The sequence below is a fragment of the Myxine glutinosa genome, chromosome 1 (genome assembly GCF_964187855.1).
Source record: "Myxine glutinosa chromosome 1, kmMyxGlut1.1, whole genome shotgun sequence".
Lineage (NCBI taxonomy): Eukaryota > Metazoa > Chordata > Myxini > Myxiniformes > Myxinidae > Myxine > Myxine glutinosa.
The window spans coordinates 442339334-442366742 of NC_136261.1; the positions used below are offsets into that span (position 1 = coordinate 442339334).

General features: G+C 42.6%; 2 protein-coding genes across 6 annotated transcripts in view; both read right to left on the reverse strand.

Moving 5' to 3' along the window:
- LOC137418230 (E3 ubiquitin/ISG15 ligase TRIM25-like) overlaps positions 1–27409 on the reverse strand; it is a 1962167-nt gene that overhangs the window by 978067 nt on the left and 956691 nt on the right. Inside the window, exon 12 of one of the 5 annotated variants that reach the window (XM_078770752.1) lies at positions 3064–3191. The exons of the other annotated variants lie outside the window; for them this stretch is intronic. Coding sequence (XP_078626878.1) covers positions 3064–3191 — 128 coding nt within the window. The remainder of the gene's footprint in view (positions 1–3063; positions 3192–27409) is intronic. 5 annotated transcript variants of the gene reach the window in all.
- Positions 1–27409, reverse strand: part of LOC137418310 (E3 ubiquitin/ISG15 ligase TRIM25-like) — a 237000-nt gene that overhangs the window by 205979 nt on the left and 3612 nt on the right. Inside the window, exons 3-4 of the mRNA XM_078770842.1 lie at positions 18234–18902; positions 14644–14739 (exon numbers count right to left, since the gene is read on the reverse strand). Coding sequence (XP_078626968.1) covers positions 14644–14739; positions 18234–18758 — 621 coding nt within the window. The 5' untranslated portion in view covers positions 18759–18902. The remainder of the gene's footprint in view (positions 1–14643; positions 14740–18233; positions 18903–27409) is intronic.

The window sequence follows — 27409 nt, forward strand, 5'->3', positions numbered from 1 at the left end:
CAACTCTCCATGATGTGGAATCGGTTAAAAATTCTGTTCCGGATCTGGATTCGGATGTTCCCCAAATCGGATGAATTCGTCCTCGTCACACACCCAACCTATCCACAAGATTCCGCCCGAATCCATCCACAACTTTTTGAGATATCCTCCTCACAGACAAATAAACAAACAAGACAAAGACATAGACAAGGGTGAAAACATAACCTCCATCCACCTTCAGAGGCAGAGGGAATACGTGGAATGTAAGAAAGTTATTTCCTGGAAATTTATATTTCCGGAGTGGAACATATTTTAGTTCCTCATTCACGTCATCACCGATTTTTCCAATCACAATACTTTGATTTCCTGAATCCATGCTGGAATTCCAACCTATAGGAAAGGAAAAAATTTTAACGAGATTTTAGGTGGGACGAAGAGCAAAAGCAAATCAAAATGGCCACCAAATCAAGCTACAGACGGTGTATCCTCCATCATTCAAAATCATTACTTGAAAAACCTGAGACTTCATAGATCATGATACTCCACGCAGTGTTCAAGTATTTACTTCACTTTTAATAATATAAACAATTTAAAGATCATTTTTAAAATCTGGAAGTTTAACACAACTACACTGTACCAGCACGACCACACTGTACCCAACACGACTACACTGTACTAACATGACTACACTGCACTATCACGACTACACTGTACTAGCACGACTACACTGTACTAGCACGACTACACTGTACTAGCACGACTACACTGTACTAGCACGACTACACTATACTAACACGACTATACTGTACCCAACACGACTACACTGTACCAACACGACTCCACTGTACTAACACGACTCCACTGTACTAACACGACTCCACTGCACTAGCATGGCTACACTGTACCAGCACGACTACACTGTACTAATACGACGATGAGTCACAGTTGAGGAGATGGAGGCTTTATTGATCACCATAGAACACGGCGTCAATCGACATCTTACAGAAGCATATCGGTGGCCTCTTCTTCACCCTCTCACGTGCAACTCCCTCTCATCATCATCATCATCCTCATCATCATCATCATCATCAGCGATATTGATCTTTGCATGGCTGATGACCCCATGATGATCATGTCCATGGATGGGTTTCACAAACTACACTTATGCAGTACTGAGCCTACACTATTTATTTATTTGGCATTGGGGGCGGTGTACTTTGAATGTGTCTGTTCTTGTTTAACTATTTGGTCAAAAGATAAAAACATCTTCATAAACATAAAACAAGAAAATTTCACATCTTGTAGTTTTTGTTCTTCTCTAATAATTTCCACAGAGGGGCCGGTGGAGCATCCGGAGAAGGTGGAGATGGATCAGAACAACTTGATAAATCTTTGGAAGTGAAGGGAAACGGAAACAGGGTTCTTCTTCCTCGCTCCATTTACAGATTATTTAAAATTCCATATTTCCTCCTTTTCATTCTTTTCTTTTTCTTCCATTTTATTTCCCTCTTTATGGAACGGCTTCGGGGTCACGACCAAAATAAATCTCTTGCTCGATGTCGACATATATCATGGTTCTTGGAGGTATTATGAAGGTGATTTGTGTTATCGTGTTCAAGTGTATAATTAATTAAATTTGAATAAAGGGTTAAAGGTGTATAAATAAATTTATTCAGGCTTTTACCGCCGTTTTACCCAGTGTCTATTACATCACCCCATCTAACACGTTACATTAGTTATTCATACCTGTTGTTTGTGTGATTTGTAACCCATTTCCTCCATTATTGATCCCTCTCCTCTCTTAGATCTCCGACCATCTCTAATATATCGAGGATGAATCCCCTCTTACAGTCACTCCTTCTAATCAAACTCCCAAAATCTCTACTTAATATAAATATACAGTCATTTATCTGATTTGCGGAACTGCTTTCCGGGGATGATTCAATCTAACTTTCCTTCCAGGGACTTCACGTTCCTGTTACACCAACACATCATGTCGTCTCCCATCACTACGTGTAAATATTTCTGCCCTTGTGAACCCCACCTCTCCCAAGCCCCGTGGTTTCAGATATTTCCTCCCCTCCCATCTTTAGTTTTCTCCTGTTTGTTGGATACCTTGCTTGTTGCATCGACCTGTTGTGTACACCTGTTGCCCGACTGAAACCATGTTTGCTTTTTACCCTCTGTAACCTCACTCATCCTGATCCATGATGTGGTACACAATAAAAACATTTTCATTTGTTCATTTTCTAGAATTTTTACCTCCGCCACCAAAGGTGGATGTAGGTTATGTTTTTACCCCTGTCTGTCTGTTTGTCTGTCTGTCCGTTTGTGAACAAAATATCTCAATAAAGTTGTGAACGGATTCGGACGAAATTTGGCAGAGATGTACCGTATTTGACATCGACAAAATGTTTTTATATTTTGGTGAAGATGCGGATTCGGATCCGGCTTGTAGAATTTTTAAAGTGATTCTTCAGTCTTCACCATTGGGAGATAAGACCAAAAATGATACACAGCAGGATATCTCAAAAAGTTGTGGACGGATTTGGAGGAATCTTGGTGGACCGGTTGGGTGTCTGACAAGGACAAACATATTCGATTTTGGTGAAGATCTGAATATGATTTCGGATATGATAATTATTTATTTTTTCAGTGATTCTTCACCATTGAGTGATGGGCTAAATTCAGCATATAGCAGGATATCTCTAAACGTTATGGACGGATTTTGATGAAACTTGTTGGACAGGTTGTGTGTGTGAGAAGGAAGAATCGATTCAATTTTGGTGAAGATCCGGATCCGGATCCAGATCGTCGAATTTTGAAAGTGATGCTTCGCCATTGGGAGATACGATATATCGCAGGATATCTCAAAAGTTGTGGATGGATGATTTTGATTAAATGCGATCCTGTATTGTGATTTTCTGGTCTACTCCGGGATACAAATTGTAAACTGTTCACCTGGCGGAGGAATTGCTCTCCAATGAGTGCCGTTCTCTCTCTTCCCGTTTCTCTTCCATATTTGTGCCACGTTTTGTGTTCCCTTAATATTTTTTGATGAAATGTCCAGTTTGTGTCACTCACTCTGTATCTTCTCCAGGAAGTTCTTATTGAGCGTGATGAGCCCGTCCAAATTCTTCTCCTCCTTCGAGAAGTCCAGAACTGGGAGCGGTGTCCTCTTCACGGATTTAAAGTCTGACATGGTCGTGAGCCTTGGAATAAAAAGGAAAAACATCAGTTTTAGAAATTATTGGAGGAGAGAATATTGTTAAAATAATACATTTTTACATAACAAAACAGGTTATCTGTAAAAGAGTTGTAAATAATTAAAAATAGAAAATAGATCGAGTGAATTTGTGGAATAATTTGTATTTTTATTCAGAAGTCTCGATTCCAGAGGAGCCTAATCGAGAATGAAGTAAACAGGCAGAAAAAAAACGATGAACAGGATGGAAAGAGAGTGTCGGTGAGGGTTGGAGAGAATGAGGTGTGCTTTGGGGAAAGAATAAATCAATGATGAATGACATGCTGAAAGATGAGATGAAGAGCACGAGGCAAGAAGCAGACTTGGTGAGTCAGTTGGTCCTGGACTCGGCTTCCCGACAGGAGATGGACAGAACAAAGGACAAGTTCCGAAGTGATGGGATAGAAAACCATCTGTCTGCAGAGACAAGACCTTGGTGAGAATACTCCAACAAGGTGTTTGCGGCAGGACATGGGACAACACCATTCTCAGAAGTAATGTTTGTTACCATCTGTTGGTGTTCCCATCTGAGGTCCTCGGACAAGACGCAGAGAAGCCAGGTTCAAATGTTATAAACCATGTCTTTGTCCATTGTCCATCGATCTCCATGTAATTCATGTATCCAGGTTCAAATGTTGTAAACCATGTCTTTGTCCATTGTCCATCAATCTCCTTGTAATTCATGTATCCAGGTTCAAATGTTATAAACCATGTCTTTGTCCATTGTCCATCAATCTCCTTGTAATTCATGTATCCAGGTTCAAATGTTGTAAACCATGTCTTTGTCCATTGTCCATCAATCTCCTTGTAATTCATGTATCCAGGTTCAAATGTTGTAAACCATGTCTTTGTCCATTGTCCATCAATCTCCTTGTAATTCATGTATCCAGGTTCAAATGTTGTAAACCATGTCCAATGTCCATCAATCTCTTTGTAATTCATGTTGATGTACACTATCTATTGAAGCACTTGTCATGTTCTGTTAGACAGTGTATTGCGTTCCATGCATGGATAACACTTGCATACCTATGATTCCATATGTAAGAAATTGTTTATTTTCTCTGACTTTGCAACGTTTGCTGGGTGAGATGTTCATTGTGAAAGTTGATGAGTGTAAAGATAACAAGCATTCTTGGGGAAAAATGGCATGGGCATAGAAAAGGCCCCTCTATATCATATGTGCCATGTGGCAAACTATAGAAAAGAAGGGACATTCAAAAAAATCTCGTGTGCATGCTGGAGTACCCTTGTGTTCTTAGGAGGAACCAAGTAATGCTCTCGAAAAGTTCATGTAAAGGGGCACCCTGCATCTGGCAAATAAAATACATTCACTTCTTCATGCAGCTGTATCAATCAAATTGGCACCCATTAATATTTCAAAATACATATTATATTTTAATATTCACCTTACATGAATTTCCCCGAGCAACGCTGGGTACTTCAGTTTGTGTTTTATATTTTGAACACTGTAGAAAACAAATCCCCTTGTTGGCACTTCCAAAAACCTCCAGTTTAACAGTATCTGGAGAAACGCAAATTTCCACTATATTGACCAATCAAATTTGACGCTCACACTTTCAACCTTGGAAAATATCGAGATTCAGACAAAGAAATGTAGATCGTGCTTGGAAACGCAAACCAAGAGTTGAAAAGACCCTTCCATGCCCTTTTCTCAAGACAGTGTGGGGTAAGGTGTTTTATGAATTATCTTTAGAAATGGTTTGGAAGGGAATGAGGAATAATTAGAAAGAGCAGTTGAAGAAGAAGGTGAGCAGAAATAATAGAGGGACATGGAGAGACTAAGGTGAGCAGAGATCATGGAGAGAAGAAGGTGAGCAGAGATCATGGACAGACATTGAGAGAAGAAGGTGAGCAGAGATCATGGAGAGAAGAAGGTGAGCAGAGATCATGGACAGACATTGAGAGAAAAGGTGAGCAGAGATCATGGAGGGACATGGAGGGAAGAAGGTGAGCACAGATCACAGATGGACATGGAGAGAAGAAGGCGAGCAGGGTCAAAAACATCAGGATGTGCTGATAACGTGTCGGATACCAATGCAGTTTCACCTTTTTAGCAGGTCCTTGGAAGCCTGAAAAGGAAGAAAACAAAGAATGAGATCCAGATATTTGAATGAATGAATGTTTGTTTTTATTTATTAAATACGAGAGAGTTCACAGAACACGATACCCCACACAGTGTTCATTTACGTTCTTCAATTTTAATAAAAAGATGATTTTAAAGATCGTCATTAAAAATATCCAGGTGTTTAGTGTTCCTGAGGCAATATTGATCACCATAGACACTGCATTATGACGGCATTGAGTCACAGTTTAAGAGATGGAGGCTTCGCGTGCATGGGGTAATAAACCAAAGATGTTTTCAATTTGAAAAGGAAAAGATAAATTTGATTTTAATTTTGAAACAGTACTTCACTTCCCTTTGGTAAAAACACGCGATAAGGTAAATCTGTAACCCGAACAGTATTCACATGAACAACGTTGAATTGTTCAGGAACAAATTATGTGAAGTAGTTGTTTGACCATAATTCATACTAATGTTCTCCAGCTGGATACACACAGGCAACTTTGACTACCTGGATAAACATGGCACTGGATAAACCAAAATAATCGCGATGATCCAGCACATGATGAGAGCCATGATGTCATGGTACCTGGAGGTCCACATGAGCATCCCTTGGATAAAATCCTTGGATGAAATGATTGAAACCCTCAACAGTGACCAGGTAGTCGTGCTGTATCACTGCTTTGGAGACCATGACATGAACTCACTCTCATCCCAAACCTTCATTGTGATAAAACCTAAATCTCACTTCATGATGACATAAACACACCTGGAAATGCATTCACTCACCTTTCTAGTCAATTTATTTAATCATTTTTGAACCATTGTATCGTATACTGCACCTTTACCATCGACCGTGACATGAAACAAGGCCTCAACTAAAAGCTTATACTTGAATAGTGACAGACTCCCCCGAAACAATATATTTTAAACAGTAAAACTTTTGCAATACGTTTACGATAAACCACACCTGCAGAAAGGAAATGGCCTCCAGATCCTGGAGTGCTGTGTCCATTGCGGATTTTCCTTGACGTAGATCCTCCATCTGCTGCTCCAGTTTCTCCCTCTGCTTCCCAAGAAGAGAAAGCTTCTCCATTTTCCTCTTGTTTATTTCACTCTTCATCAGATCCACAGATTCATTCACAAATTGGCACACCAACCTCCGCTTCTCCTCCAAACTGTCCTCAGCATCTCTGCTGGAGTTCTGGGAGGAATAATTGTTTGAATTATTCCAAAATCAAGAAGAGACTTTGAGAAAATGTAGAATCTAACAAAAGGTACAATGGATTATGGCTGATAGGATCAGATCACTGGTACCAGGAGTAAATTTTGAAGGTAAAATGAAGTGGGCACTCTCATCTACAAAGCAAAGGATTTTAACTTTTATTTGAGTAAATACCCACTCTTTCTGGGACTAAAATATGGTCAGAGAGGTAATAATGGACAGTTGAGAGAACAGGAAGAAGGATGTTGAGCCATAGCCTGACAGTGACAGGAGTGCTTGGCTGAACTCAACACTTGTTTTTATCTATATATATATATATATATATATATATATATATATATATATATACATATAGTTACGGTTTTTAGAACCTTCACTTTGTAAATTTAGTAGTAAATTTCCTATGTACATTTCCCCTTAATTGGCTGTTAATTGTTTGCACCTTAGTTAGTCCATCGCATCACATAGCAAATAATAGGCTTCCCTCAATAGTTATCTCATTATTATATGTCTCAGGTAAGGCTCTGTGTCCACTAGTTCATCTTACGTTGCATCAAATGAAATAAGGTAGAATCCCCTTTCAATTTCCCCAAAACGCCAGTACCAACTGCATTGCCTCCATTGCCAACTGCATTACTTCCATTACCAACTGCATTCACCGCCATTGCCATGTGCTCCAACTCGGGGAAGAAGGGCGTGGCCCGCCCATCATCATCAAGAGGAGGAGTCAGCCAGCCCCGATCAACCAACCGAGAATGAGTGGGTTTGGCTTGAGAGGGCGGAGAGAGAACGATCAAGAGGTTCGTGAAGATTTGAGGGTGTGGCCTATATAACCCGTTGCGAGGAGCCCACACCTGAGTTCTGAGGGAAGTGCGCTGGACGAGACGAGTGAGGAGAGTCCCGAGGGAGAGAAGCCGCACAAGTGTTCCGTGTGTTTGAAGGTCTTCGTTCTTCAACTTTAAATAGACACAGACTAATTCACACGGGAGAGAAACCGTACAAGAGTTCCGTGGGTGTTGAAGGAGTTTTGAGGACGCAGGAGGCGGAGACACGCAGAGGATCCGGAGCGTGCTCGCCATACCAACCAAAACCGACGGCAACTGCCGGAACCAACCTCCAACGAACAAGGGCGTGCACGAAAACCGCGACGTCGTGCCGCGATCCTCGGACCTCCAGCCCTGCCGTTTGCACGGACCGGAACCTCATCCAGCCCTGTGGTCCCACCTTCTCTTCCAGCCATTCGTTCCTGCCTTCATTCCCCATTCGTGTGAGTCTGCCTGTCGTCCGTCCTTTGTGTTGTCTGGGGTATAAGTAAGCTTGTTATAAGGATTGCACTGTCTTCTTCTTCTTCTTCTGTAAATTACTTTCGTTTATTTCCTTCTCCTTTGGTTTCTTTGGTTGTGTAAATAATAATAATAAATACCTGTTCCTCCTTCACTTTGGTTTTCATTCACATCCGATCGCTTTAGTGATTTCCCAATTGAGTTCCTGTGGTGCGATTTCGGCCAAAGCTCTGCAATCGGGTTAGTCATTGTTAACGGCCCGCGCCGCAGTTCGCTCGCTCGGCGCAACCAATCAAATTACACTGCGGCACGGGCGGGGGTGTTTCCTTGCGTCCCGGAAGGCGCTGGTACTTAGGTCATAGGATGGATAGGCCGAATACCCTACCCAGCGCTGACCAGGCGTGACGTCATACCCTCAGGATCGGCGACGGCCAGTATAAAGGACAAGGGGTTAACCCCCCTTGGCAAGGGGAGCGCCGTCGTCCCAGATCCGTAACAATATAAATATACAGACTTGGCATTTAATATGGATTTTTTTTTCTTTTCTTGACTTGGGTTTACTTTCTGAACTCGGTATATCAATCTGGTGAGTTTCTTTTACGCTTCGGTGATTTATTTGTTAAAAGAACCAGTGTCACTGATTGTCTGTCGCAGTAAGAAGTCAATAACAGGATTATATCACAGGTGGTGTGACAAAATGTATGGACAGGTACATTTGACGATTGGCTTCACAATCAGGTATATAACGGTTGTTGCATTCTGTATTAGTGGAAAACAACCGCTGCAAATCTACAAAAGTTATTGCCGCTTCCCCTGGAGATGGTCCGTCAACTCGACAATGCTGTTTGTCATTTAGTGGTGGCTTTACGAAATTCCGGCATGAAACAGCATGCTATTGCTCGGGAGTATGGCATCACTCAAGGTCAGGTGTCAAAGATCCTGAAACGAAATGCTCAGAGGGGTATCCCTACTCCAATACCGAGGTCAGGACGTCCCCGCAGAACCACAAGGAGGGATGATCGCCAGCTGCACTGGTTAGTCCGCAATGGCCATACCAAGTCAGCTAATCGGCTTAGGGCTGAGTGGCAGCAACTGACAAATGTGCCTGTATCCAGAAGGCTAGTCAACCAACGACTGGTTCAAGCAGGCTATCGTGCCAGGCGTACCCTGAGAAAGCCACGTCTGACCAGACAACACCGCCAGCGCCGACTGTAGTGGGCCAGAGAGCACCGCCAATGGCAGCCAGGACACTGGAATCACGTGATCTTCAGTGACGAGTCTAGATTTCTGGTCTATCGTCAATATGGCCGCATCTGAGTGCGCAAACAAGTGCATGAAGCCGACAACGAAGATTGTATAGTGCCAAGAGACCAAGCTGGATGTGGTGGGGTGACCGTTTGGGCTGCTTCGTCAATGCCAAGAGCCGTCGTCAATCTTCACTTTCTTCCTTATCCTCCTCTCCAACACCCTTTCCAATACCTTCATTCCATGCTCCATTAACTTTATCGCTCGGTACGAGCCACACTCCAGAGGGTCACCTTTCCCCTTGTATAGAGGGACGAGGGTACTCTGTTCCCAAACCACTGGAATGCGGCCTTCTTTCACCACCAGATTACAGATCTCTGTCATTCTCTTCACACCCCAATTTCCTGCTGCCTTCAACATATCTCCCACAACTCCCGTCGGCCCTCCCGCTTTTCTACTCTTCATTGCTTTTATCGCTTCCTCAACTTCCTTCTCAGTTATCTTCTCTGCCGGTCCTAAAACTGGGTTACTCTCTATGTTGCCATCCCATTCATTCTCTGTATTCAACAGCATTTCCATATATCTTTTCCATCTTCCTTTAATTCCACCTGGGTCCACAACGATTTGTCCCACTTCATCCTTCAAGCAACTCATCCCCATCACATCACACCTCTCTTTCGCTATCTGCTTTGCAATCCTGAATACTGCTCTCTGACCCTCTTCCGAATCCAAGCGTTCTCCGAACATTTTCCGACATGCCTCCTGCGCCTTTGCTACCTCTTTCTTTGCAGCCTTATAACTTTCATGCTCTGCTGTTTCTGCTCCCGTACCCTTCGCCTTCTGCCACTCCTTGAACTTCTTCCTCTTCTCGTCAATCCTCTTTCCAACTTCATCATCCCACCACCATGTTTCCGAGTGCCTCGGTGGTCCTTTTGTCCATCCACATACCTCACCAACGGCTCCCAACAGACGAGCTTTCATTGACATCCAGCCACTTTCAAGCTCAACCACATCATCGTCTACCCTACTCAGCCTCTCTTTTAATGCCTCCCTTAGTCACCTCTTTAAACCTCCACACCTTCATTCTCGGTTGGTACTTCACCCGCCGAGCTCTCCTCGCACCTTTCACCCTTATGTCACAGACAACCAAGTGGTGCTGTGAAACAGCCTCCTCCCCCGGGATCACCTTTGTGTCCTGGAGGTGCCCCCTATCTCGCCTACGCACCATCAGGTAGTCAACGGTTGTCGTCGACCCACCTGACGTGTATGTAACAAGCTTATTATCCTCTTTCTGGAACTGAGTATTACAAATCAACAAATCAGCTCCATCAGCAAACTCCAAAATCCTTTCACCTTCTCCATTTCTCACACCATATCCATAACCCCCATGAACTTCCTCAAAACCATCCATACTCCTTCCAACATGTCCATTTAGGTCTCCTCCTACCACAACAACTTCCTCATCTTTCACGTTTCCCATCAGCTTCTTTATCGCACACCAGAACTTGTCCTTCTCTTCATCGCTCCGACCAACCTGCGGAGCATATCCCGAGATGACGTTCACCAAGAGCTTTCCAATCATCATTTTCACCATCATCAACCTATCACTCACTCTAGTCACACTCACCACACTGTCTACAAACTCCTCAGAAAACATGACACCAACACCATTCACACCCTCCAGGCACCCTTGCCACACAAACTTGTATTTCTGTCCCTGCCTACCCTTCACCATTCTCACACCACTTCCCCTCCATCTCGTCTCTTGCACACAACATATGTCCACTCTTCTTCTGACCAATACTTCCAACACTTCTCCTGATCTCCCTGTCATTGTCCCTACATTCCATATCCCAAACCTCAGAAACCGATCTCCACTTCGGGTTGTACCCTGCCCATATGTAGTTGTAATTGTCATGGTTCTCTTTTTGAGGCAATGTTTTTATGGCCGGATGCCCTTCCTGACGCCAACCCTATTAGTCACCTCTTACGACACGCAGGGATACGGTGTATCTATTCGAATCCATGATACACACTGGGAAAGCTCACAAATACTAAGAAATAACTATACTACAAATGAGGCTACGTGTTGCTTGTGTGACTGAGGGGGCAATTTTAACCTTTATTATACCAACTGTTACCAAACTCAAAACGGCTATATATATATATATATATATATATATATATATATATATACAGACTTGGCATTTAATATGGAATATTTTTTTTTCCTTGACTTGGGCTTACTTTCTTAACTCAGTATATCAATCTGGTGAGTTTCTTTTACACTTTGGTGATTTATTTGTTAAAAGAACCATGTCACTGATTGTCTTTCACAGCAAGAAGTCAATAACAGGATAATATCACAGGTGGCGTGACAAAATGTAAGGACAGGTACATTTGACGATTGGCTTCACAATCGGGTATATAAGGGTTGTTGCGTTCTGTATTAGTGGAAAACAACTGCTGCACATTTCCAAAAGTTATTGCCGCTTCCTCTGGAGATGGTCCGTCAACTCGACAATGCTGTTTGTCATGGAGTGGTGGCTTTACGAAATTACGGCATGAAACAGCGTGCTATTGCTCGGCAGTATGGCATCACTCAAGGTCAGGTGTCAAAGATCCTGAAACGAAATGCTCAGAGGGGTGTCCCTTCTCCAATACCGAGGCCAGGATGTCCCCGCAGAACCACAAGGAGGGATGATCGCCAGCTGCACCGGTTAGTCCGCAATGGCCGTATCAAGTCAGCTAATCGGCTTAGGGCTGAGTGGCAGCAACTGACAAATGTGCCTGTATCCAGAAGGCTAGTCAACCAACGACTGGTTCAAGCAGGCTTTCGTGCCAGGCGTCCCCTGAGAAAGCCACGCCTGACCAGACAACACCGCCAGCGCCGATTGCAGTGGGCCAGAGAGCACCGTCAATGACAGCCAGGACACTGGAATCACGTGATCTTCAGTGACGAGTCTATATTTCTGGTCTATCGTCAAGATGGCTGCGTCCGAGTGCACAGACAAGTGCATGAAGCCTACAACAAAGATTGTATAGTGCCAAGAGTCCAAGCTGGAGGTGGTGGGGTGACCGTTTGGGCTGCTTTTCATGCAGGGGGCATGTCCTGAACCAGTTCAAGTACAGGGCCATTCTGGAAGAAACATTGCTTCCATTTGCTCGTGCAGCCTTTCGAGGAAACTTTGTCTTCCAAGATGACAATGCACGGCCTCATCGTGCTCGCATGATCCAACACTTTCTTGCTGACCATGGTGTAGAGCATATGGAGTGGCCTGCCATGTCCCCGGATATGAATCCGATAGAGAACTTGTGGGCGGAATTAACGCGTCAAATCGACAACTTGTTCCAGCAGCCGACCTCTGTGTGTGAATTGCAGCAGGCTATTGTCACTGCATGGCAAGCGATTCCTGTCCAAACCTTGGCAAATCTCGTGAACAGCATGCCGCAACGTGTACGTACTCTCCTGAATGCTCGTGGGGGTTACTAGAAGTACTGAACTGTAATTTTACTGTCCGTAATCCCAGTCGTAATTGAACTTTTGTTTTTGTTTAAAAATTTTTTGGCTAATGTGCAAAATAAAGAGATACTTCTGGAAAACGTACAGAAGTTTAACACAGTACTGTCCGTGAATTGAGTTCGATATCAGTTTACATCACTTTACATCACTTTCAAGGATCAGTTTATTTGTTTCGAAATGTCAAATGTGGTTTTTGTTTCTTTTAAAGGTCACATTAACAAAATCTAGAATAATTTCAACATAATTCCAATGAACTTTTGGTTCTAAGACATCTTGAAAAGTAAGTTCACCCCCACAAAACAAATATTCCATATTAAATGCCAAGTCTGTATATATATATATATATATATATATATATATATATATATATATATATATATATATATATATATATATATATATATATATATATATATATATATATATATATATATATATATAATGAATCGGTGTTGTTTGTTATTTTAGTGCAAGCTAAAGTAACTGGTGTTGCACGAAGAAATTCAACGAAATACTCTCATAATTAAATTTGTGTTGTCAACAACAACTCACTGCAACTTCAACATACGATCTTCACAATACAAATTAATTGATCACTCCAGGGAGAAAATCCCAGGCAGTGTATAAGTACAAGACCCAATTGACGCCTGTAGGTCAATTATCGGGGGTCAACTTTTTATCCAAACATAGCCCTCGTCCTTCTCTGGATGAAAGAGGCCATATAAAGTTTGGTCGCACTGATTCCTACAAGGTCCGAATCCATAAACAAACAAATAAACAAACTTTCTTTATATATTAGATATAGCAGAGTACCCTCACTCCTGGTGGGTCGAGTTTGCACATTACTTACAGGAAAAGTATCGTCTGTGTTTTTCAAGAAGTCAACAGATGTTTATGTGGTGTGTGCTTTAAAGATTCTAGATAGTCTAAAGGGTATATTCCAATCATAGTTAGTGTCTAAAGGGTCAAAAGGGTCTAATCCCTCAAGCATGCAAAAAGGGCCTAAAAAGGTCCAAGGGGTCTAAAGCTATAAATGGTCAAGGGTCCAATATGTCTAATCTGTCTGAAGGGTGTACGGGGTCCAAATGGTGTTGAAGTCCAAGTGACTTAGGGAGTTTAAACGTCTACAGGTTCTTGGGGTCGAAAGGGTATAAAAGGTTGAAAGGGTGAAGGAATCTAAAAGTGTTGAAAGGGTCTCAAAAGTAAAAGTATTCTTAAGGGTATTTCAGGGTCTTTGGGATCTAATCTTTCAAGCATGTAAAAAGGGTCCTTGGAGGTCTTTAAAGGCTAAGGTGGTGCATGAAAATACAATGAGGACAATCCACAGGTCGGACTTTGTCTGTGTGCCAAATTTGGTGGTTGTCGGCACAGCCGTCTTTGCAAAGAAACACCAACACACACAGATAGGACAGACAGACAGACAGACAGACAGACAGACATCCAACGAATTTTATTTTTTTCGGTTATTATTTATTATTCACATTTGGTATTATTACAGGACCTGGTTTTTTTAAAGACAGAAGTGATTATATTTACAAAGGTGCCCACAAAGACAAATAAATAATAACATACACCCTAATTAGGTGTTGTCTCCTCATCCTCATGGTGCCGGGTGAAAGGGAAGGATGGGAGGGGAGGAGAGAGATTTCTGGGAATGGAGGAATTATTTTGCACATTATCTGCCCATGGTACCCCGAAAACGACGAAACATGACAGGAACACAGGGCGTCGTACACTCTGACACACACATACACAAACATACATACATATGTACATACCATTGTCAGATTGTTTGTTTGTTTATTTATATAATTCGTTGACTAATTAATTGTTCCCTTGCTGCATTTTTTTTTTTTTTTTTTTTTGCAGAGTTCGTTAGTTCACTTCTAAAAAAGTTATCATCGTACATTCCTTCACAAAACAAGGATGACTTATTCGAAGAGAAATAAAGGTGTGAGTGAGCACCTCCCTCGAGTGAATTCCTTTTTTAAATGGGGTACCAGGTGGGGGACATGACCCTTTCCAAGTTTCCAAGAACACCCATTTCTTGATGATTCCTACCTCTGTTTGATCTTCCTCTTCCTGAACCTGCCATAGTTTGGATGCAACGCTCTGCATTGACTGTGACACATGAGGATACTTTGCAGCCAAAACATCCTGCACAGAATAAAGAAACAACAGAATGAAGAATCGTGAACCTGTGGTGGATTAAAAAGGAACATCCTGCACAAAATTAGATGAATACTAGCAGAGGTAACCGCACCTTGTGTGGAAGGAATTTAGAAGATACAAGATGATTTGTAATACGGGCTAACACCGGGTGGTGCTATACGATACACATTTACATCTAGAGAATTGGGGTCTTCGCCCCACCCTGAACCCCTTAACCTGAAGGATTGAAAATGTGTTCTTGCATTTCCATTTGCCAAGAGGATTGGTATGCGATATGATGGGGTTATAATTATATATATGGAGTATACATTTGTGAGAAGAAGCACAGTCAATGTGATGGGAGTTTTATTAAAATTTATAAATATTCTCTTCTCTTTAACTCCGGAGCTGAACGAGAAAAAGTCCCAGGACGTCATTAACCACTAAAACAGTCTCAGCTGTCTTGAAGGTCGATGTTTGGTGAAGCACTGAAGCCGTCATGATTACATCACTCTACATTTAAATAATTATATAATTATATCAGGGGTAGTTGCACTGACATTACGTCATCGTGACATGTTGGTGTGAAGGGGAAAGATCGATATATTTTGTAATTTAAATTGCTGGAAAACGTTTGAAAACCTAAAATGTCCAATTACAAATATCGAACCATTTGGAAAGTTTTCTCTGGGATTGAACAGTTTTCAGGATGTGGTTTGAATGGGATTTTTATATTGTACGCTGATTTGATATAAAAATACGAATTTAATCCAAGGGATTTTTCAGATTGGGAAGAAGATGAAGATCCCCTCAATTGAGGTCTGGATGAAAGATGGATCACCTGTTACCTGGGTTTGAATACCTTAGTGGTTGGTCCAAGATGTGATACACAGGGTCTTGTAATATAGGGGAAAGACCTTGAAAGGTATAAGTGTATAAGGTTATTCAAAATGAATTCTTCTTCTTCTTCTTCTTCTTCTTTTATATGGAGCACATTTCTGCAGGTTATACCATTTGCTGGGGGTGCAGGTGTGTCACTGATTCAGTGCCCTCTGCAAGTCAGAGCGTTAATCAGAGTTCCGTTCAGGGAGCTGGCGATCAGGAAAAGTTGATTTGTACCGATTTGAAATATTCCAAAGATAGTTAGTTCAGTAAGTTGTATAGTTGGGGTGCAGGAAACAACTTACCGACATCTCTCTGATTTATTTAAACACACATTTTAAATGAAAATTCTGCGATGATGAATCTTTATTTAACCTTCATTCGTCTTTAAGTCCGAGGATTGTAAGTAGCTCAGGCCGTAAACATTCTTCCTTATTCCAAAATAAACTTATTTTGGTGAACTCTGAACCCTTGTCACATCAACAAACAAACAATTTCACCTTTTATCAGATGGTCACCTGAAAAAAACTTATTCATTTCCCGTCACGTCTTGTACAGGTGAATGATCAACAACAGCACATGATAAATAATTCTGATGATAAACTCATTCCCAGAAATCTCACGCTTATGAGGAATATTCCGCTACGATGACGTAACAAGCTGTACATAAATGGATAATGGTCAATCGGAAAGTTAAAAAATATTCAGACCTCCACACGAGCCTTCGTCATATAAATCTAGCCCCGTGGGGGACTGACGGTTATATCCCCATGCCCCACTCTACATATGGAAGTTGAAAAAGGCGACATTAAAACAAGAAAGAGCAATCAGAGATCGCAGACCCTCGCCAAGATGTGTTTGTGAGGTGTATTTTGTGGGGTGTTTTTGTACATTCTTTCATTATTTTGTACAACCACACTTTCATCAGACATGCGTGACACATGAGATCCTCTTTATAAAACTGAATTCAGTGTTGTATTTTAAATATATATTTTTTAATGAGGCTGTCCTCAGGGTCATTGGAGTTCCCAGGGTCTTTCGCATCCATGGAGTCTTTTGGGTCATCAGGCTCTTTTGGGTCCTTGGGGTCTTTTTCGGTCATTGGGGTCTTTTGGATCTTCGGAGTCTTCATGGTATTTTGGGTCTTTTCCGTTCCTCAGGGTCTTTTGGGGTCCTTGGGGTCCTCTGTTTCTTCATGGTATTTAAGGGTCTTGATGGTCTTGATGGGGTCTTAAAGGTTCTTCAAAGGTCCAATGGGTCTCAGCAGTCCAAAGTGTCGAAAGGTACATTCCGATATTACATAAATTAATAGACAGGATGCCACTGACTTCAAACAGAACATAATTAACAGATATATTGAAAGCTCACATGGCTGGAGAAGATAACAAAGTGGTGCTTCTTCTTCTTCAAACAATAACTTCTGGCTGTCAGACCGTAAGACCAATCATATTGAAATTTTAAACACGTGTTCTGCTTTGCGACTACGTCATTATTTTGAAGTTTCACATCGATCAATGAAGCGGTTCAAGAGGTAGAACTTTTAAAAGATTTTTGTTCAATCCAATATGGCCACCAAACCATGTGACGTATGAATTATTCAAGGGCAGCAGCGTATACACAAGGCACGGGGAACATATGTTTGAAGTTTCCGTTCGATCTGTTGAGCCATTCTGGAGGAGTGGCTTTTTACAGTTTTATTCTTCAAAAAATCATTGCCGCCAAACCATGTGACCTATGACGTCATGGTTGTCCTTCTGGAAGTTTCTCCCATCTCCACACAGGATCTCTGGAGCTCAGCCAGAATGACAATCGGGTTCTTGGTCACCTCTCTTATCAAGGCCCTTCTCCCACGATTGCTCAGTTTGGCCGGGCGGCCAGCTCTACGAAGAGTCCTGGTTGTTCCAAACTTCTTCCATTTAAGAATCAAAGAGGCCACTGTGCTCTTGGGAACCTTCAATAAAGCAGAATTTTTTTTGTAGGCTTCCCCAGATCTGTGCCTCGACACAATCCTGTCTGAGCTCTGCAGGCAGTTCCTTCGACCTCATGGCTTGGTGTTTGCTCTGATATGCATTGTCAGCTGTGAGACCTTATAATCTTATATAGACAGGTGTGTGCCTCTCCAAATCATGTCCAATCAATTGAATTTACTACAGGTGGACTCCAATCAAGGTGTAGAAACATCTCAAAGATGATCAAGAGAAATGGGAGGCACCTGAGCTAAATTTCAAGTTTCATAGCAAAGGGTATGAATACTTCTGTCAATGTGATATTTCAGTTTTTTCTTTTTAATAAATTTGCAAAACTTTCTAAAATCCTGTTTTCTCCTTGTCATTTTGTCATATTTTGTTTCTTGGCTAACCCCCGCTCTAGCAGGGAAAATGGCCTTAAAATGCATGTTGTTGTTGTTGTTGTTGTGTCTTTGTCATTATGGGGTATTGAGTGTAGATTGATGAAAGAAAAAATAAATTTAAACGATTTCAGCATAAGGCTGCAACATAACAAAATGTGAAAAAAGTGAAGGGGTCTGAATACTTTCTGAATGCACTGCATTTCAGCTAAATAACCAAAAATAATATGGAAATAATACATACAATAACCATTTTCACTGATTTACTCACCTTCAGTTCAGCATGAGCAATCTCCACACCAACAACTTTGTGGTCCTGATGTTCTTCACCCATGCACATGAGGCACATCAAGCTCCCATCATCCTTACAATAGAGTAGGATTGGCTTTCCATGCCCAATGCATCTTAGTTCCTCAATCTTCACTCCCGGATCCACCAGTTTGTGCCCTTTCTGTTGATGAGGCTTCAGGTGTTTCTCACAGCAGAGGATCTCACAAGGTACACACCTCTTGGCTGCCTCTCTATTGCAAACCTCACAACAACTCTCACTGCCCCCTGATTTCATTCCTTCCTTAACATTCACATCACCATGTTCTGCATCTTCAACCTCAACCCCCAACCCAACCTTTCCCTTTTTCAACTTCATATTTTCTACCAAGTTGGCAATGATCACATTCTTCATGAGCTTTGGTTTTTGTGGAAAAACCTCACGGCAATTTGGACAACAAAACCTGCATCCTCTTCCCTTTTCTCCCAGGATTTCTCCAGGCACACACGACAAAACGAGTGCCCGCATGGCAAAGCAATGGGCTCCTTGTAGAGTTCAAAGCACACTGGGCATGTGAGTTCATTCAAAATAACTCCCACATCAGAGGAAGAAGAAGAAGAAGAGGCCATTTCCTTGGGGTGAGAAGAGCGTGAAACAGGGTTGAATTGAAACCTGCAAATGGAGATTGATAATTAGAAAATCGTAAGGCAATTAAAGAGCAAGTATATACATATATATTGTTGCAGCCACAGGTTCCGGGGCTTGCTAATAGGGGAAGATTCGGTTCCCCCCGGACCTGAGTCAATCGGGCATGGATAACTCCATGACTTGAGCAGTGCCAATCAATCTACCAGGTTCCCAAGGGTCCCCAGTCCAATTATTGTTTACATTTGGGTCACGTCATTTTCCAACCCAATTCCAACCGGGCCTCGCACCCTCGATATGCACTGCTCTTATCTTTTAAATCTTAATGAGATGCAGCATTGCAAAATCTTCCAGTGCACATCGGACATGGACTGGAGCCAATTAATTCGTTGTGGTAGAAAACCTCCCAGGCTAACACCACAGGTGGACTGCGCTCGACCAATAGAAGAAAGGACAGGCACAGACAGATCGCGAGAACAATCAACAACGAGGCGGTTTATTTATAAGGATGAGGGGGCAAGGGGGAGGATATAAGGAACAAAAGCAATTCAATGGTACAAGCAGAATCAAAATGGACAAGGGATCAATAATGCACAAGGGATTAACTATAAAGACACTCTTCCACATCACGACGTCGACCGATATGCCTCCACCCACATCACTACATCATTATATAGATACATGTACCAAGTTTGAATTTAAATCCCTTCAGCTATTCTCAAGTTATCACATTTTACCTGACATGACCTCTGACCTTTGACCTCTTGACCACAAAATCAAATCAGTTTATCTTTGCATCGTACTATAATGATATGAAGTTTGGTGAAAATCCCATGAGTGGTTGCCAAGTTAGCCTGGTAGTATAATTCTTACCTGACCGGACATCTGACATTTGACCTTTCAACTCTTGACCCCAAAATATAGTCAGTTGATCTTTACATCATTATACATACCTGTACCAAGTTTGAATTAGATCCCTTCAGCAGTTCTCAAGTGATAAACCTATTACAGACTTTAACCTTTTGACCCCCAAAATCAAATAAGTTAATCTTTGCATCATAACACATACTTGTACCAACTTTGGTCAGAATCCCATCACTGGTTCACAAGTTATCGCTGTAACATAATTTTACCTAACATGACCTCTGGCCTTTGACCTCGTTACCCCAAAATCTAATCAGTTCATCTTTACCTTATTATACATACCTGCACCAACTTTGACCGTTACCCCTTCAGCCGTTCTCAAGTTATCGCGGTAATATAAACCTATCACGGACAGATGGACGGACAACCAGACGGACAACCAGAAAACATAGTGCCTCCGGCGACTTCGTCGGCGGAGGCATAAAAATGGACAAAGCACAGGGACAAAGAGCAGAGTTATCCTGATCGACATAGTTTATACTGTACATATTCACATTACAAGGGCGCCAATCAGACTCATCATGAGGAAGAGGAGATGAAGAAAACAAAGATAGAGCAGTCGCTAAGGTGAGGGGTAAAGAGGAGGACTACTTCGTTGGGATGGGTGGGGAGGAGGTGCAGGTGTGGTGCAACCAGGTGTGGTGCAAGAAAGAAAATGGAAAGAGGTGCGTATCTGGAGGGTCCCTCTAAAAAGAACGGTTGGTAACTTTGTCTTGGGCTTTTCCTTGTTGAGCTTATTGTGCATCCAGAGTGGATGTTTGAAGAGAGAAAGATTTGGTGTATGAGGTGATAATTAATCGACCTGCCCTCCATATTGGAATGGGCCCGGTATGGTGTCTGGATTGCTCGCTTGCCCAGAGCTCCATCCTGCCAACTCCATTCCGCAGCTCTCTCCCGCTCGCACCGCTCCAACAACCCCGATCCGCCTTTCCCAGTATCAGTCAGGGGGTTTTCAGCCAGGAATATTAAATTAAACTAAAGTAGTACACCGAATATGACATCACACTGACGTCATGTACATTCATTGGTTTATTATTGAGCCTAATATAGTTGCTGGATGTTGTAATATGGTTGCTGCATGTTGTAATAGGGTTGCTGCATGTTGTAATATGGTTGCTGCATGTTGTAATAGGGTTGTTGCATGTTGTAATATGGTTGCTGCATGTTGTAATAGGGTTGTTGCATGTTGTAATATGGTTGCTGCATGTTGTAATATGGTTGCTGCATGTTGTAATATGGTTGCTGCATGTTGTAATATGGTTGCTGCATGTTGTAATATGGTTGCTGCATGTTGTAATATGGTTGCTGCATGTTGTAATAGGGTTGTTGCATGTTGTAATATGGTTGCTGCATGTTGTAATAGGGTTGTTGCATGTTGTAATATGGTTGCTGCATGTTGTAATATGGTTGCTGCATGTTGTAATAGGGTTGTTGCATGTTGTAATATGGTTGCTGCATGTTGTAATAGGGTTGTTGCATGTTGTAATAGGGTTGTTGCATGTTGTAATATGGTTGCTGCATGTTGTAATAGGGTTGCTGCATGTTGTAATATGGCTGCTGCATGTTGTAATATGGTTGTTGCATGTTGTAATATGGTTGTTGCATGTTGTAATATGGTTGCTGCATGTTGTAATATGGTTGCTGCATGTTGTAATATGGTTGTTGCATGTTGCAATATGGTTGTTGCATGTTGCAATATGGTTGTTGCATGTTGCAATATGGTTGTTGCATGTTGTAATATGGTTGTTGTATGTTGTAATATGGTTGCTGTATGTTGTGATATTGTTATTGTATGTTGTGATACAGTTACTGTGTGTTGAATTATGGTTGTTGTATGTTGTAATATGGTTGCTGCATGTTGCAATATGGTTGCTGCATGTTGTAATATGGTTGCTGCATGTTGTAATATGGCTGCTGTATGTTGTAATATGGTTGCTGCATGTTGCAATATGGTTGCTGCATGTTGTAATATGGTTGCTGCATGTTGTAATATGGCTATTGTATGTTGTAATATGGTTGCTGTAATATGTTTGTGCCCTAGTCGTGCTGTTAAATAACATCAGGTGGGTTGATTCAGCCTGTCATCCTTCTGATGTCGGCAAAATAAGAACCAGGCTAGTATAAACAGGGGGCACTGCATCAGGGGCACAGTCGGCACATCTTAACATCAGCGGCACATCTAAACATACACCAACCATACACTCCCAGCAATGATGCAAACATGCGCCATTGGCTGCTTATGGAATATAACTCTGTGTGTGTGTGTGTGTGTGTGTGTGTGTGTGTGTGTGTGTGTGTGTGTGTGTGTGTGTGTGTGTGTGTCGTTGGCTGCTGCCTCCACAGTTTAAACATGGTTGGGTTTCAAGAGATGCAACGGAGACCTGGCAGTGTGCACCTCCGTGTGTGCAGGTGCAAGTTTGTATGTGTGTCTGGATGAGTTAGATGCCTTTACCCTCCTGTTGGTGGGGGTTGGGGGGTTGGTATGCCCAAGATCACCTTACCCTTCCGTTGGTGCGGGTTAGGGGATTGGTATGCCCTAGATCACATAACCCTCCTGTTGATGGGGGTTTGGGGGTTGACATGCCCAAGATCACATAACCCTCCTGTTGGTGGGGGTTAGGGGGTTGGTATGCCCAAGATCACCTTACCCTCCTGTTGGTCGGGGTTAGGGGGTTGGTATGCCCAAGATCAACTTGCCCTCCTGTTGGTGGGGGTTAGGGGGTTGGTATGCCCAAGATCACCTTACCCTCCTGTTGGTGGGGGTTAGGGGGTTGGTATGCCCAAGATCACCTTACCCTCCCGTTGGTGGGGGTGAGGGGGTTGGTATGCCCAAGATCACCTTACCCTCCCGTTGGTGGGGGTTAGGGGGTTGGTATGCCCAGGTTCACCTTACCCTCCTGTTCGGGGAGGCATGTTGAAGCTGCAATGCTCTCATTCCAATATGGAACGTTTTGACAAGTTTCCCCTCTCACCACTAATCCTCCCCAGGTAAAGTCTCATTTATTGAAATGTATTATCTATCTATAATTCCACTAATCTCTGTGTGTATGTTTGTTTGTATGTCTGTGACCGCTGTTTCTCGACAACTACCGGTCCGATATACTTTAAACTTGCCAGGTATATTGCTGGGGACCCGAGGATGTGCCTTTTCAAGGTTTGAAATTAATCGGACAAGTAGTTACCGAGCTATGTCCAAAAAACGATTCAACCAATCAGAGAGCAGCGAGTTATCACGTGTGCCGAACGTGGCGAACAGACTCTGCCTCGGACGGCACATTTGAGAGCGTATTCATTTATTTCACGTTGGCAAACTATGTTGCCGCTATGTTGGCGTTAAACTATGTTTTAAAACTAATTAAAACTAATTTGCGATTCTTTCGCTTTCCTGCGCGTTTGTGCACGCTATGGCGATTTCTTTACCAAACTCCGCAAGCCGTTCGCTTTGGACCAAACCATTTCATGTAAATAGAGGGGGGGGGGGGGATTGTCACCGTACTCGCAAGCCGTTCGCTTTGGACCAAACCATTTCATGTAAATAGAGGGGGGGGATTGTCACCGTACTCGCAAGCCGTTCGCTTTGGACCAAACCATTTCATGTAAATAGAGGGGGGGGGATTGTCACCGTACTCGCAAGCCGTTCGCTTTGGACCAAACCATTTCATGTAAATAGAGGGGGGGGATATAATTTTAGATATAGATATAGTACGGGCATGCCCTAGTTTATTGTAAATCAATCATTGGATGTAATCGATAACTTTGTATCAATTGTAATCCCGTGTGTTGTGTTGAGTTTGGTGAATCCATCATTTGACGGGATTTTCCTTGAGTATTCACATAAAAAAACAATCCCCGAGTATTAACATTCAGAATAATCATTCAGTGTATTAAATGAAACTAGGGCATGCCCGTACTATATCTATATCTAAAATTATATCCCCCCCTCTATTTACATGAATGGTTTGGTCCATTCGCAACGACCACAGAACCCCCCCCCCTCTATTTACATGCAATGGTTTGGTCCAAAGCGAACGGTTTGGTCCATTCGATGTGATTCGATGATTCGATGTGAATGGTTTGGTCCATTCGCAACGACCACAGAACCCCCCCCTCTATTTACATGAATGGTTTGGTCCATTCGCAAAGCCAAAGCGAACGACCACAGAACCCCCCCCTCTATTTACATGAATGGTTTGGTCCATTCGCAAAGCCAAAGCGAACGACCACAGAACCCCCCCCCCCCTCTATTTACATGAATGGTTTGGTCCATTCGCAACGCCAAAGCGAACGGCGAACGGCTAAATCGCCATAGCTCGGTAAGTACTTGTCCGATTAATTTCAAACCTTGAAAAGGCACATCCTCGGGTCCCCAGCAATATACCTGGCAAGTTTCAAGTATATCAGACCGGTAGTTGTCGAGAAACAGCGGTCACAGACAAACAGACAAACGTACAAACGTACAAACGTACAAACGTACAGACAGAGATTACTGGAATTATAGATAGATGACAAACTGGACACGAAGATCATCAGAAGGACCGGGAGCCCGCACCGGGAGACTAGGAGCCCAGGGGCGGTCAGCCTAGATGGAAAGTTAACCAATTTTCATGTATATAGCAATGGTCCATGTACATGTAAGGAAATGGACTTTCTGCCGGGCACATTATGGTGGGTGTGGTCAGAAGGGCCATTCGAAAGGGACCCAAAAATTGAGCTCGATCAGCTCTGTGAGTTAACCTGATGAAACCTAATGGAAAATGTTCGGCATAGTCCCAAATATCATGTATGACCACTGCTAGACATTTTCAGTGGTGGGGTGTGCCTGCCAGATTACATAACCGGTTGCCCAAAATTGAGCTACATCAGCTCATGAGTTAACCCGGTAAAACTTACTGGAAAATGTTTGACATAGTCCCGTGTGTCAGGAATGACCACTGCCAGACTTTTTCAGTGGTGGGTGTGCCCGCCAGACACTCCCGAATGCCCCCACACCCAAAATTGAGCAAGATCAGCTCGTGAGTTAACCCGGTAAAACTTACTGGAAAATGTTTGACATAGTCCCAAGTACCAGGAATGGTCACTGCCAGACATTTTCAGTGGTGGGTGTGCCCACCAGACACTCCCGAATACCCCCACCCCAAAAATTGAGCTAGATCAGCTCATGAGTTAACCCGGTAAAACTTACTGGAAAATGTTTGACATAGTCTCAAGTACCCGGAATGGTCACTGCCAGACATTTTCAGTGGTGGGTGTGCCCGCCAGACACCCCCGAATACCTCCACCCCAAAAATTGAGCTAGATCAGCTCGTGAGTTAACCCGGTAAAACTTACTGGAAAATGTTTGACATAGTCCCAAGTACCAGGAATGGTCACTGCCAGACATTTTCAGTGGTGGGTGTGCCCGCCAGACACTCCCGAATGCCCCCACACCCAAAATTGAGCAAGATCAGCTCGTGAGTTAACCCGGTAAAACTTACTGGAAAATGTTTGACATAGTCCCAAGTACCAGGAATGATCACTGCCAGACATTTTCAGTGGTGGGTGTGCCCGCCAGACACTCCCGAATACCCCCACCCCAAAAATTGAGCTAGATCAGCTCGTGAGTTAACCCGGTAAAACTTACTGGAAAATGTTTGACATAGTCTCAAGTACCCGGAATGGTCACTGCCAGACATTTTCAGTGGTGGGTGTGCCCGCCAGACACTCCCGAATACCCCCACCCCAAAAATTGAGCTAGATCAGCTCGTGAGTTAACCCGGTAAAACTTACTGGAAAATGTTTGACATAGTCTCAAGTACCAGGAATGGTCACTGCCAGACATTTCCAGTGGTGGGGTGTGTCCGCCAGACACCCCCGAATGCCCCCACACCCAAAATTGAGCGAGATCAGCTCGTGAGTTACGCTGATGAAACCTCCTGGAAAATATTCAGCATAACTCCGTGTATCATGAATTTTCAGTGGCGGAGTGTGGCTGCCAGACACCCCAAAATGCCTGCCCTCCATTGAGCCAGACGGAATTCTGAGAAAAAGCCCAATGTATCTCTTGATTCTGTGGCATTGTAATTTACTCACAATTATCAATATAGCATGTATTTGACCAAGCCTGAACCTAGACAACATTAAGGTGCCAGGTGTGTTACTTTACATGTATTACATTTTGTGACACTTTTACCGGTATATGTGTCAGTTTTAAAATAGGAATCAAGTAGTCAAGTTCTCTTTGCACTGCAACCCAACTTACTTTATTGAGGATCAGTCATCAACACATCCAAGAAGATATTCGACACAGTCTGAGGTAAGTTTTGTTACTTAAATTTCTCCCCATAGATATCATGCTGCCACCTATTATCTCATTAATCAAGCTTTAAAACTTAAAGATTTAAGAGAGGTCTCTCCTTTGTAACTATACTCAAAATCAGTGTGTTTATGGTGGTGCAAAGCGGTACATGTACATGTACATCCCTTTGAATCCATCAGGTACGGGTATGTTACCAGAATAGCGCCGAGGCCTAATCACAAACTGCATAGGATTCACCTAACCCTCACCCTCCTGCTGATGCTGTCCATCCATCATATTGAGGGCTACTTGTCCATTAATTAGGCCTACTTTATCGACTGATATAGATATTTCAATGAACCTTATGCAGCCAAGGTTACTCACACTATATACTCCAAGTGGGGCCTATATGCTTAGGTCTACGGTCATTAATTTCAAAGCGAAACAATGAATGTATACTCTTTTCTTGATTGAGGGAAATGAAGGCGTATATTTTTCGTGTCTGACTGGACCATTATGATAATTCTTGTACATGTTAATGAACCATTTCCCTCAAGGTAAGCTAATGCCCATACTACGATAAATGTCAATTTTGATTCCTCTCAATTAATATTTAATATTACTGTAGTCATTTCTTTTTATAATGGGTGTTAGCAAAAGTGTGGCTCTGGGGATTTTTTAATACAATGCATTATTCTATTCTTCCAGCTTTGGATTATCGACGTCAGCCAGGAGGATGACTGCAGAAGAGCAAGGTTCGGAAGAATCACCCAGGAGGATGGATCCAGAAGAAATATGTGTGACTTCAGAAGAGCAATGTTTGGGAGAGTCAGCCCAAGGATCAAATCGTTCATCCACTATTGTCAATCAAGAGGTAAGGGTAATGGGACTTAATTTGCACATTCTAAAGCACTGACAAGATACCACTCACCAAGCCACCGGAGAAATCTCCTCTCAAAACGTCCACCGAGTTAGCATTATTTTGTAACCAAGGACAGAGGAGAAATTCGGAATTCCCATAACCAAATGTCAAACGTCATTATGCCTCCGCCACAAATTTATGTTTTCGGGTTGTCTGTCCGTCCGAGTCTCGTTATCGTGATGTCTTAAGAACCGTTGAAAGGATTTTCGTCAAACTTTTTACATGTCATGTACGCACTTGGAAAAAGAGGCAACATGATTAGATTTGGGGTTATTAGATCAAAGGTTACATGTCAATTTATTTGCACAGAATATCGATTCAAACATTATGCGGTTGCCAAGCTGACAGTTATATCCACATGTGATCATATGGTCCCTGGCCCATTTAATTTTTACTCCACATTAACGGATTCTA